This window comes from Eleutherodactylus coqui, chromosome 1 (genome assembly GCF_035609145.1).
Source record: "Eleutherodactylus coqui strain aEleCoq1 chromosome 1, aEleCoq1.hap1, whole genome shotgun sequence".
Classification (NCBI taxonomy): domain Eukaryota; kingdom Metazoa; phylum Chordata; class Amphibia; order Anura; family Eleutherodactylidae; genus Eleutherodactylus; species Eleutherodactylus coqui.
Genome location: NC_089837.1, coordinates 256,243,805 through 256,257,075, shown reverse-complemented (window position 1 = coordinate 256,257,075; position 13,271 = coordinate 256,243,805). Strand labels below are relative to the sequence as shown.

The 13,271-nt window shown below is 38.2% G+C and overlaps 1 protein-coding gene across 1 annotated transcript; it reads left to right on the top strand.

Annotated features, from left to right (window-relative positions):
- Positions 1–418: 418 nt before the first annotated feature.
- On the top strand, positions 419–2,180 carry POU3F2 (POU class 3 homeobox 2). The gene has a single exon (XM_066591427.1). It carries the CDS (start codon positions 492–494, stop codon positions 1,656–1,658), a length of 1,167 nt encoding a protein of 388 aa, XP_066447524.1. The 5' UTR covers positions 419–491; the 3' UTR covers positions 1,659–2,180.
- Positions 2,181–13,271: the final 11,091 nt, after the last annotated feature.

Sequence of the window (13,271 nt, the reverse complement as noted above, 5' to 3'; positions counted from 1 at the left end):
AGAGTACGATCTCTGTAAGGTGTCTCATGTGCTGTGATGACTAGCCACAAGTGTAGAGGACAGAGGAGGAGATGGGCACACGGGGACTGGCGGGGGCGCCGCTGCTCTTCCCCTCCGTAAGGACTCGGAGAACACTTTATGGGATGAGAGGAGTTTTCTTTGCAGGCCGCCCCTACTCCGCAGCACACAACAGCTCCTCTTCCATGTGGATGCAGCAGTAAGGAGCGTGGGCGGGGCGTCTACAGCTGTCCGCCAATCAGCTGCTAGAGCTGACTACGGTTGCTAATGGTATCCACGTAAATCACAAGGGTGGCAGCCAATAGAAAGCGCGGGGAGGCGGGGCGGGGGACGCGTGCACAGGCTGCTGCAGGGGAGAGAGGGGCAGAGACACGCAGGAGAGGGAAGAGAGAGAGGGGCGCCTGGGGCGAGGGGAAGTAGCTGTCAAATGCTCGGCTCCTTTAAGCAGGGCTATCAGTCGGGCTCGGAGAGTCATGGCAACCACAGCGTCTAACCACTACAACCTGCTGAGCTCCAGCTCGTCCATCGTGCATGCGGAGCCCGGTGGCATGCAGCAGGCTGCGGGATACAGGGATGCACAGACGCTGGTGCAGAGCGACTACACATTGCAGAGTAATGGGCACCCTCTGAGCCACGCACACCAGTGGATTACGGCTCTGTCTCACGGGGATGGGGCACCCTGGTCCACTAGTCCCCTGGGCCAGCAGGACATCAAACCCTCTGTGCAGCCCAGCAGGGAGGAGTTGCACAGCGCAGGGAGCTTACAGCACCAGAGCAGAGGTCCTCATCTGGTGCACCCGGCGCACGGAAACCACCACAGTGCAGGGGCATGGAGGACCACCACCTCAGCTCATCTGCCCAGCATGGCTTCCACCAACGGGCAGGGTCTCATCTACTCCCAGCCATCTTTCACCGTCAATGGCATGATCAACCCAGGCACCGGGCAAGGCATGCACCATCACGGCCTGAGGGACGCCCACGAGGACCACCACGGCGACCACGGCCACCAGCAGCAGTCCCAGCAGCAACAGCAGCAGCAGCAACAGCAACAGCAGCACTCCCAGCACCAGGGGCATCACGACCATTCAGATGAGGATACCCCAACTTCAGATGACCTGGAACAGTTTGCCAAACAGTTCAAGCAGAGGAGAATCAAACTAGGATTTACCCAAGCTGACGTTGGACTGGCACTGGGCACTCTCTATGGCAATGTCTTCTCCCAGACCACCATCTGCAGGTTCGAGGCCCTGCAACTGAGCTTTAAGAACATGTGCAAGCTCAAGCCTTTGTTGAACAAGTGGCTGGAAGAGGCGGACTCGTCTTCTGGAAGTCCTACCAGTATAGACAAGATAGCAGCTCAGGGCAGGAAAAGGAAAAAGAGGACCTCCATTGAGGTCAGCGTCAAGGGGGCTCTGGAAAGTCATTTCCTTAAGTGTCCCAAGCCATCTGCCCAGGAAATCACAAGCCTTGCGGACAGTCTACAGCTAGAAAAGGAGGTGGTCAGAGTTTGGTTTTGTAACAGGAGACAGAAAGAGAAAAGGATGACTCCACCAGGAGGGACTATTCCAGGGGCAGAGGATGTATATGGGGCTAGCAGAGACACACCACCACACCATGGGGTGCAGACTCCTGTCCAGTGAACCCCCAGTCACCCTACTCTTAGAACTTTTCATTGTCCTTTTTATACTTTGAGAGAACAAAGCAGCTCACTGGACTATCATACTTGGTAGCAGGTGTAGTCATGTGTTATGACCTTTACAGGCGACTGGAGTAGAGTGAGTATACACCACATACATGTCAGGGGCTTATATGTAGAATAAAGGAAGCCACCCAAGTATACACCATAAAGAATGGTGACAGCAAGAGTTACTGTAGCTTTATCCCTTCGAATGATGATGATGAATCTAATGCTACTGTGTGTATCTAATGTGGAGCCCTAATTGACTTTATGTATGAGCCTAAAATTTGCACTGTAAGGAAATTGAAGTTTACATGAACCTTTCAATGAAGATTTATTATTCCTCCAAACCCCATGAATAGACTGCTGGTTAATATATACAGGGAGCATTTGTAGGTTTAATGACCCAATGTTACACAGTGCTCTCCTTTGTTTTAAGTTCTTATGTGTTTGTGGACGTTTGTTATAAAAGTTGTGTTTTCAATTTTGTGTTCTTCTTATTTCCACCCCCTTCCAATACAGGGAGCTTCCATAACATCATAAGGAAGCAGCCAGGATCATAGAGTACATTACTGGCATATGTACTAATATTATTTTTACATCTAAATGATAGAATGATCCCATGCTGTAAGTATCCAGGCACAGAACATAGAAAGAATAGGAAAAGAAAATCAATGTTATCCTCTGATTGCTTCATTTTACCAAAGAGGCCTGAGGTCCCGAGGAGGAAAAGGTTAAGTGTATCCAGAATAATTGCAATTGGTGCTTTGGATCAAATCATAATCTATTCAGCCATGAGGTTGATGAGCACTGTTTTGTGCTTTTAATAAGCTTTTATACTTTAATATTTATACCAGACCAGGATAGCGTTCACTATTTTTATTCCACCAGTTATAATATTTCATCTTACAATTTGTTATTTTATCTATTATTATTATTTTTACCTCTTCTCAGACTGATTCAGTTTTTGCTTTGCATTTTATTTTTCAGCAGATGTGAAAGTTAGGAGGGTCGTACTTTCATCTATTGTGGGAAAGGGACTAAGGGGACAAAGGATCTACCCATTTCAATCTCTATTCAGTGCTGTTGTCTATAAGCTGAATTCGTGGACATTATCTTGGAGGTAAACCACTAGCCCTAGTCTAACAAAGGCTTTGGTGGCCAGAAATGAGGCTTCATTCCCCAGCATAGTAAAAAGTTACATAGGGCAAGAATAGGAATATGGCAGCCTGAATGTGGCTTAGATAAACTATTCCATCATAAGCCATGGCATATGTTTTGCACTGGGGGACATTGTGTTGCCACAAAATCCAGCTACAAAAGGGTTAACTTGACGACAAACTTCATTGAAGTGTTCCATGCTTAACAGGAATGTGGGGCATCTTTGGCTCTGTAGGGTGTTGTGGAAGTGATCATCACTCTATCAACTCTCCATACTGTACAACTCTGTAAATATGATGAAATGTGTCTTATAAATGCAGAAATAGTTTAATCATTAATTTTGTCTATGTTTTTTAATGCTGCCCAGGGAGATATTTTTTCATATAAGTGGCCTCTGCCTCCTGTATATTTATTTCTTCTAAAAGATTCTGGAAACTTTTGTTTTCTTTTGTTGTCGGTTATAAGAAGTAGGTGAATGGATCTATATAAAGATGTACATTTTACACACTCTCTTTCTGGTCTATTTTCAATGTGCTGGTGGTGGTGGTGAATAAAACCCGGATCTCCTTCTAGATTTATGTAAAAGATGATTTTAATACTGACATAAACATTCAAAAGAGCTAAGGAATTCTATTTCTTTGTTCATGTCACAACACACTTGATAATTTATAAAATATATCTTAATCACATACAGTTCGATATTCTAGTTATTATATTTGTTATATGTATGTGTTGATATGTTTCTTATGTGTTTTGCGAATAATCAAGATAATTCTTTGCTTTATGCGTTTTATACAATATTATACATACTTTCAATGCTGCTTAGCGCTGTTTTTATTTAAACGCATATTTACTGACTCACTAAGAGCCGGTGATAAACTATCAAGCTAATGCAAATGAAGTATAGATGAGCTAAAATCTATTGCCCGGGAATAGATTACCTCTTTGAATACAGGACTGGTAAAATATTCTATGAACAAAGCATGAATCGTTGCGCTGTAGAATGATAGATGGACAGATAGTACTATTTGCATTACTTTCATCTTTCCTCAGTACTGTTATTACTTTTAATTTATATATATATATATATATATATATATATATATATATATATATATATAAACATTACTTCTATTAGTATTATTATATTGTTACTGTTTCTAATCACATGCTACAGTGGTGACTGGTTGGGGTACTAGATTGAATGTGAGAGGTAGATTAGAATCTACATTCTGTGTTATTATATTTGATCATCTTTTCTAGCTACAGTCAATAGTACACGGGTTTCAGATTCAGCTAAATCATCTTATCAATAGTCTGGGAGGAAAGTGACAGAAAGAAGAAGTGTTTGGTGACCGCAGACATGCTGATGGGGAAAATGTTTAAGCTGAGTATAGATCTGAGTGCTCAGGTCAATACTATCCCGCGACCAGAAGCTGCATGTGCCCTCTGCAGGACGTTTCAATGGACTGGATAAGAGACAGGGGCCTCTAGCTGCTCTATCCCAGGCGCTGACCCTGTGTGATGGATGCCTGGAGTCCTCCGCATTGCACGGGGCAGTCATGTAACCACATGCGTGCTGCAGGTCATGTAACCACACAGTGTGCGTAATGGGTATAATTTTATATATATATATATATATATATATATATATATATATATATATATATATATATATATATATATAATTTCCATACAGTGGAGGGCACTCTGTAGTAATAGGGGTGTATGACAGGTGACCAGGTTCTCAGTCCTCTTACTGGTTATTTTGTGTGCGCTATACTGTACACTGTGGCATGCACGGAGGGCCTGAGCCTGGCACTGGATTGTGTGCTAGCAGTAGTCACAGATGTGTAACAGTGCAAGTGCCCTGGGCACATTGTTAGTAAACAAGAGCTTTGTGGTTGGTGGTGCCTCTATACTCTGCCACCAATCTTCCTGGCAATGCTGCGCCTCTCATAGCACAAGCCAAAGCCGATTTTACGGTCCATCGTCGCTTGCTATTTCTTTTGGAAATTATATGTGATGTTGCAAAAAAAGCAAATGAAGAGTTGCCATTAACTAAATGAAAGCGGTGAAATAACAAATTGCAGAATACTAATATATTAGTATTGGTAGAAGCGGTACAGATAGTCCCTACTCTATCTAGTTATTTTAAATCTAGTCTATCTATCCATCCTTTAAGAACTCTGGAAACAATATTGAACCATAATAGCTGAGAATTAGATGTTTCTAGCAAAAAAATAAAAGTTGTTAGGTGTTTTTTTTTGTTTTAATGGGTTCTAATATACATACCTCTTTAAAATATTGATATTTGAAATGTTCGCTATAAGTTAAACTATATAAAAGTAGCTTTGTAATAAAATTATACTGATACTATTGTTGTTAATAGTTGTAGTAGTAGTACCGGTAGTAGTATCTGCTGTAGTAGTGCAAGAAGCAGCAGTATTTTTATTACCAATCAATAGAACCCAGCTCTTTTTTATGTTATTTCTAATACTTAAAATAAAAGCTGAGAATCGCTGAGCTGCAATGTATGGCAAATTAGAAAATATATTAAAACATGGTATATTTTGTCTTTTTTTTAGCTTTTAATAAATCCTTTAAAAATCCGAAAAGCACAGATTATAATTGATATATACTGAATACAGTACATCTGCTTCGTTGTTGGAATTAAGGCAATTTTTGCTCCCAATAGAAATAGCGTTTTATTTCAATAATTACATCCAATAAAAACTAATACTATTAAATATGAAATAGTAATCCTAATGATAATAATAACAACAAGGCCGTTTTAACTATTTCAGATTTTTCAGTAAAGTGTGTATTATAGATTGTGCCAAAGTTTCTATTTTTTTCAATGTGTACGAAGTGAGAAGACTTTGATGACCTGTATAGAATACAGCTATGTGGACTGGGTGTACTGTATGTTGCTATCCGTGTCCTATAGATTAATAATGAATACGGGAACATGGCGCATTTGTTGCTGTTGTGTAATGACCTGCAATATGTAATCTAGCCATTCATTTATTTATGAAGCAGATCTACATCATTCTCAGCCATCACTCATTGTGATTCCCTCAGTTGTACAAACAATATTGTTATTCCTCAACCACCTCTGATTGCTTAATGGTATATAAATATATTGCTATTAATATACAATTGAGCTTTTTTGCATGTTCGTGCTGAGCTTGGAGCTAGATATTTTTGTGTGTTGTGTATTAATTAAGAAGCTGCCTTTAATACAGCAAGAAATAATGTATTGCAAGGGTCAAATGGCCTTTAATAGGCCAAGTCTGCTGTGTATAGTGTGGGACTCCCTCCAATGGGAAAGGTCTATGTGTTTAGTATATAAGTATGCATTATGTCTTCTTCCCTGCCCCCTTTCTTCAGAGCTGTGTGAGCAGTAGGGAATAGAATGTAGACAAGGCCAGCAGCTCAGTGTCCCCCAGCCTGTGCCTGGGGTTTGCAGGAGTTGTGCACAACATCCATTAAGAAACTAATTTGTATGTGATTGTCTGGGCGGGCTGAGGTGACTTGTATAGCTCTAAACATCCAGGCACACACGCATCACTGATTAACAGTATATATTAAATAAACTTGTTGGTACACATTGTCTTACCCCCATATAAGCTCAGTCTTATCACTCTAATTACTGTAATTAGTGGATTGAAATGTTTTCTACTTGATTTGAAGCGACAGCCACTGGCTTTATATTTCTGTATGAAAAGAACACCAAGTGCACTGCAAGATGTATTCTGCACACTAATATAATGATAGTAAATGCCTATACATTGTGTGTGGATAGATAGATAGATAGATAGATAGATAGATAGTTGAATTTGTCATTTTACTGTTAATTTTGTGCAGTAAGATATTTACTTAGATTAGAATTAACAGATACAAAACAGCAGTGCCATTTCTGTATACGTCTGTGATATGTGTAATAAGTATGCCAAATTCTGGAAAAAAATGTATTTTCTTCCAGTTTGCTATCCTCTTATTCCACACATTCAGTGTGCAGCTGACTTGTACATACCGCACATATTTCTCCTTGACTGATGTGGATACTTGCACTCGACCTAATACCTTTAGGTAAATAGAAATCACTTATGCATCCGCATCGGTTTAACCAAATTGCTTTTCCCCTCAGTGCACCTAGGTTCTGTGTAATTGTGTCCCACAAGCCTTAAATGAATGTTACTATTAATTGATAAGATCAGGTAATCAGACATTGCTTTTCGATAGGGAATTGTAATTAAAACTTCAATCCCTTCTTGCTGTCTCTGTACATAGTTTGGTAAAGTTCAGGGTAATATAACACAGTAGGATGGGAGCTGGGATTATTTCTTCCTGCTTAAATTACAATCGCTATTGATCAATTGTTGTTACTTACCTGGGATTAAAGGGGCACAGAGCTACAACTGAAAGGCTGAATAAACACTCAGCACATGTAGCTTCAGAAAGGCCCCAAACTACTGCACAGCGGAGAGTCGTCCATTCAGGCTTTACTTAATGCTTATTGGCAGAGTGATGTAACATTACAGGACATACCGTAGCTGGCGATGCACATGTAATACACTCAATCTTTGCATTTCAATGGTCATCTATCTATCTATCTTTATATCTATTGTACAGTTCATAATTACTATAGAGTTTCAGACTACTTTATAATCCAAAGAATGATGCAGCAGTCCTAAAATGTTCTCTACACTGAATCCAAATGTTAGCCGAGTATAATAAGCAGTGCTAATGTGGTTCCATATTCTCTTCGTGACTACCCCAGCAGACAGTGCAGCTATTTTGAGCAAACATTTACTTGTGTGAGTGTGTTGTGTGAATGCTTTGTAATACACGAGTGATACAAGTGCTGTTATTTTAGCTTTGATGTTCTTTCCCATGGTATTTAGACGCTGAGCACTGTTTTTCTCCTTCTGTTCTGTCCGCTTCTTGTATTGAATAATAGAGCTCTAGCGACCTCTATAGACAGCCTCGAGGTATTACTGATCAATAAACAATGTTCTAAATACTATTTCCAGGTTGCATCTAAAGTTTACAGAGCATAATACAGCATACAACGATCAAAACTGTTATATTTTTCAGTGCACTTTTGTATTTCTCTCCATACATGAAAAGATATAGATGTTGTAGCAGAGCCGAATTTGTCATATGAGTTTGAGATACGATTGTACATTGATCTGCAATTTGAGGTTTCCTGCATACACTTTTTTTGGTATTGTGCTAAGGATTATGAAAAACAGCATGAATTTCATATATGTTTTTGGAAGCTTTCTTTGGTTACCCTTTATTAGACCGCTTTCAGATGAGCGTTCATTAGCTGCATATTTGGTCCATGTTTTGCAAACCTCAATACAAAACTAATGTAAATCTATGTATCTATTTACATGACCGTATTTTTCATGGCCATCTATAAAAACCGCAGCATGACCCATTTTTCTCGCTTGTGCCTCTGTATTGCTATCATTTTCTATTGGGTGAATATGATAAGTCTTTGCCCAGCAGAAAGCAAAAAATACCAAGGCAAAGATAGATCAATTACTAATGACATACAGTTGTAATGTCATCTGTAATGCAGATCTGCAATACGAATGTGTTACAATATGCTCGTCTGAAACTGGACTTATACAGACATTTTTGTCTTGCAATTTTCTCCTACAGAGAAGCATATGGATAAACACCCCCAAAATGCTAAACCTGGAGCCTGCTGCATTTGCAAAGAAAATGCTACAAAACCCAAAATACAAGACAAGTAAAAAAAAGGCAATAAAAACACCCTACTTACCGCACATTTAATATTTCCCATATTTCCTTACTAGCTTGCTGCTAACTTTTGACCACAGAGGGAGTCTTTTTTTTTACCAAAAATAAAACAAAAAAGCCAGGGAAATGGCACTTAAAATGTGAGATTTTCCTTAATAGCATTCACAGCTTGAATACAAAAAAATGTACCCAGAGTTAAGAAAAAAAAACACAAAACCCCCACTGTTTGTAATGTGTTTCATAACTATTTTTTTTAATTGACCTGCAGGTAACATTTTGTTGCAAAAAAAAAGTGCCAGGAAAAATATCGCAAAAATCACGTAATTTTTCTTTAAAACGCTATGTAGGAAACTACCAGTCTTACTATTTTTGGAAAAACTGCAGTTTTGTAGCAGTTTTTCATGTAGTAGTGTAAACGAAAGCTGGAAGAGTATCCATAGGAATTGGAAATACAAAGGAAGGATTTATACTTCCTGCTGGATGCACTTCTGGCTTTGGCTCAAAAAAACTGCATAAAAAACTGCAAGCGCATTTTCCAAATAACTCTGTGTGAAACTGCTATTCTGGAAATGAACAGATAACACAATGTGATACCAGCTCTGTTGTGCTTGACAACTCCATTCGGATGTGTATATGCAATGTTTTGGCTCCTAATGCATGTGATCACACAGTGTATGAGATGATGGGAAGTACTTAGTAGTGAGCTCACCCTTGTAGTGTTGACCTAGCCTACAAGCTCCACACTGCTACTTTTCCTTTTTCTAACATCACAATACAACCAAGTGGTTCTTCTATTAGTAGGAACTTTTCATTGACAGGGATGTGTGACAGGAGGAAAATAATTTGCAAGTCTCTGAAGGTTTGGAGGAGTGATCACAGGACAGGCTGTATTGTGACAGTACTGCGCTGCTATGGTGAGATGTATCTTCAGATGAGCCAGTGACAATGCCATCTTCAAAGCCTCTCACAACAAGCAGTCTTACGTTTGATATTTTGATTCAATAGGACCTGAGCTTCACAAGATCCCCCCTTCCCTGTTTATCACTTTCTTCCTTATAGTTCTGATTTCTTCCTTTACCCAGTGTCTTTCTGGTGCCTGCTCAAATTAAGCTCATCTTCTTTCCACCCTGACAACTGTTCCACGACTTGTCCTTCTTCAAGCCCCTCAAAGACTCTCTCATCCTGCCTGATCTTCCTAAGCAATCGTTCTGAATTTGCTTCTTGTCTTGCAGTTGATGCACAGAATGCTGAAGGATAATGTATTGAAATGGTACTTTTCAGTGGCTGCACCAAATCCATAAAACTGTTGGAAAGGGTTAAAAGTATATACAGTGCAATGTATGAAATTACCACTGACTAACATATATAATGTACTATTTGGCAATATATCATCAATGTTAAAGGGAGTCATTATAATAATGTATAAACAGTAAGGACTATGTATGGGCTGTTACATGGCACAAAAATGACTTGACTCCGGAAGACAGTAGGCCATATTTAAGCTTCATTTACATTTGAGCTTTTTTAAAGCATGTCATGACGACTGCATTCTGGTGCACTGTGGCAGCACTAAGAATGATAGAAATGAATAGAAGCTGTTAACTGACCCATTATCATTGCTTGTTCTCACAAAAAAACATATTGCAAAAAATGCAAGAGTGGCTTTTCCCCTCATTGACATATCTGTCCTTTTTTTTTTTTTTTTACCTTGGTAACTGACAAACCGACAGTTTTTAAATATGGGTGTAACCAAGCAGCTGCCGTAAAATGACATATGTATAAAAATATGTAACATGACTGAACTAATACATTTTTACATATATTTGAAATTAACAGGATCCATCATCAAGTTGAATGTTAGAGTGCCTTAAGCTGTGTAAGCGACCTTTCACATGGGCATGGATTCTGCCACCCTGCAGAAAATTCTGCACCAAAATCTGAACGTGCGGATCTTTTTGTGGAATGGCTTAATTTTGCCAGCAATTCTGTATCAAAATCTACATTTAGACATGTGAAATTATCTGCAGATTTCCATAGTGGCAAATTTCACTTTGTGTAGTGAAACAATTCAAATATTTCTAAAGAATAGCCTCACAGATACGTATGCTGCAGCACAATGTACTGCATTTACAACTCAACTGCATGGAACATATAGCAGAATAATAACTGCCTACCAGAGTGATAGCTTATATAGAAATAAGATTCACAGTGAATGTATTTAGACATGCAGATTTTGGTGTGGATTTCCGCAGTAGCAAATTCTGCTGTGTATTGCAGAAACATTTGGTTTTGTGTGAAAGGTCCTCAACAACAGAAATATTTCATGTACTTCAAGAAAAAACTAATAAAATAATACCCTCACAGATAGAGTATGATAGCTGCCTAATAGAGTCATAGCTCGTATAGTAATAAGATTCACAATTAATGTATATTTAAGTTTATGTATTAGAGTAACCCGTATGTCAATTCTGTATGAGTCAGAGCAGCAATAACAATGATACATAATCCCAAAAATTATATTATATGCAGAAATATATTTGTCAATCTTCTTATTTTCATAGCACAGTTTATAATATTTTTTTACATACAAATACCAGTCAGCCCTTATTCTACAATGTCTTTTATTGACTCTGAACTGATATACGCTGATGTACTTCAGTAGTAGTTTGTCCCACTGAAATGACTAAAGCACAACCAATTGATCTATCATGATTTATTGTTTTCACAAAAACATACAGAAAAATCAACTAAGAAAAAAAACACACACCAGTGGCCTTACCTTGAGAATCCTTATTATTAATAATAATACAAATAAGAATCTTTATTAATCAATCTTTTCTTTTTATTTATTTTGTCTTAAACCTGGTTGTTATATTAGTATCAACAACAAAAAAAACATTATGATCGCTGTCATTATTATGATTTACGGAACATCATTTTAACGTCATTCACCATAAATCTTATTTGACTGCAAATGTCCATATTTTCCTATTCTCTCCAACATATAACTATTAACATTGTATGTTTTATATGCTATTATTGTTGTTTTTGCCTCTATCGGCATCATGTTAATAATCATAGTCAACATTTTTATTAATATTTTTCAGTATTATCATAATTATTAGTGTTACAGTATTATTATTAATAAACAATTCATATTAACATTATATTCTCTTTATTATAACATACTGTAGCCTGAGACCCCTCTAGGTTAACGGAAGCTCTTTATATTCTGAGCCTCTTCTGATTTTACCCAAAGACAATGTAGCAGTTCAAACTGCTTTCACCATTACAGACTTATTAATAACAGCATCTCTGAATCCGTGAACCCTGCAGAACTGGCAAAATGACTTTTTCCACCATGGCAGAGTTTAACAAAATATGACATAATCTATGGATATTTGATTTTGTGCATCTTCCATACATAATGAGTATGTAAAAAAAAGCTTCTAGTCAAAGGGCATCTTATTAGATGAGGTTTGTATGTGGCTTTCTACAGCCACACTAATTCAGAGGGAAAAAACATTTACAAATCATTAGTATTAGGCAGTCCCATTATACAGGCCTTTTTTACCCATTCCATTATCTTTCCTTTTCCATTTTCATGTAGCTAATTTTACCTCTCCGGTTTTATTGCTGTGCTTACTAACCTTTAAGCTGCAGTGGGTATAATAGAAGGGCAAACAATTTTCTCATAGTTAACTAGACAGCATAAATGTCACATGTTGCAAACTGAAGCCTATTTGCAAAAAAAAAAAAAAAAAAGAGAGAGAGACAACAGTGAATGCATAACATGCTGTAATCCCAGTGATTTGCTTTCGCCATTGATGCTGCTGCAGCTTACTTCTACTGTATCTTTCTGCTCTCAAGTGATGGATTATTTACTACAGCACTAAACAAAGAAATAGTGGACGACACCACCATACATCACATGGCAAGTGACCGTCGCAGACAGCAAGCAATGATTGCGCAGTGGATTTTTAAAACTCAGTTTTTTTAATTAAACTTCTTATAAAACCAAAACAACAATTAGCAGTCACAAATATTCATTCAGATAGATACTTTGTAATGATCAATTGGACAGAAAAGCCTTTAATGAGGAATGTCTGTTATAAAACCTGAAACCCCTGAAATGTAGATAATAGTCATTGAATGTATTGGTTGATTACCAGTCATTTTCAATATTATATACAGAAATAGTCATTAATTATTTAATAATTGATAAAAATCAGATTAGAATAAATCTCGACCATCCCTATAATGTAATATTATTGTTAATACACTTCATTTCAGCTTACTGTGCAAAAACAAATGCAATAAGCATGACTAAATGAGCAACAGACTGGTACAGAGGGACTGAAGACCCTAGTAGAAAAGGAAACAGGTCAAATAGAGTAGTGGCAGCAGCTTTACTGTAGGATGTAGGTTTTTCAGGTTGCCTTTGAAGGTTCTTAAGTAAGTGCCATTGCTAAGACAGGAGATTTACCATCTAAACAGCAAAGAAAAACAGAGAAAGATGGAGAATCCTGTGCTTGGATTGTTGCACACTATGGGTTATTCTATGTAACTCCCATATATTCCATCAAGGCAGCATATTAGCTTTGGATGGAGTAATTAAGAAGATGTTCCTGTC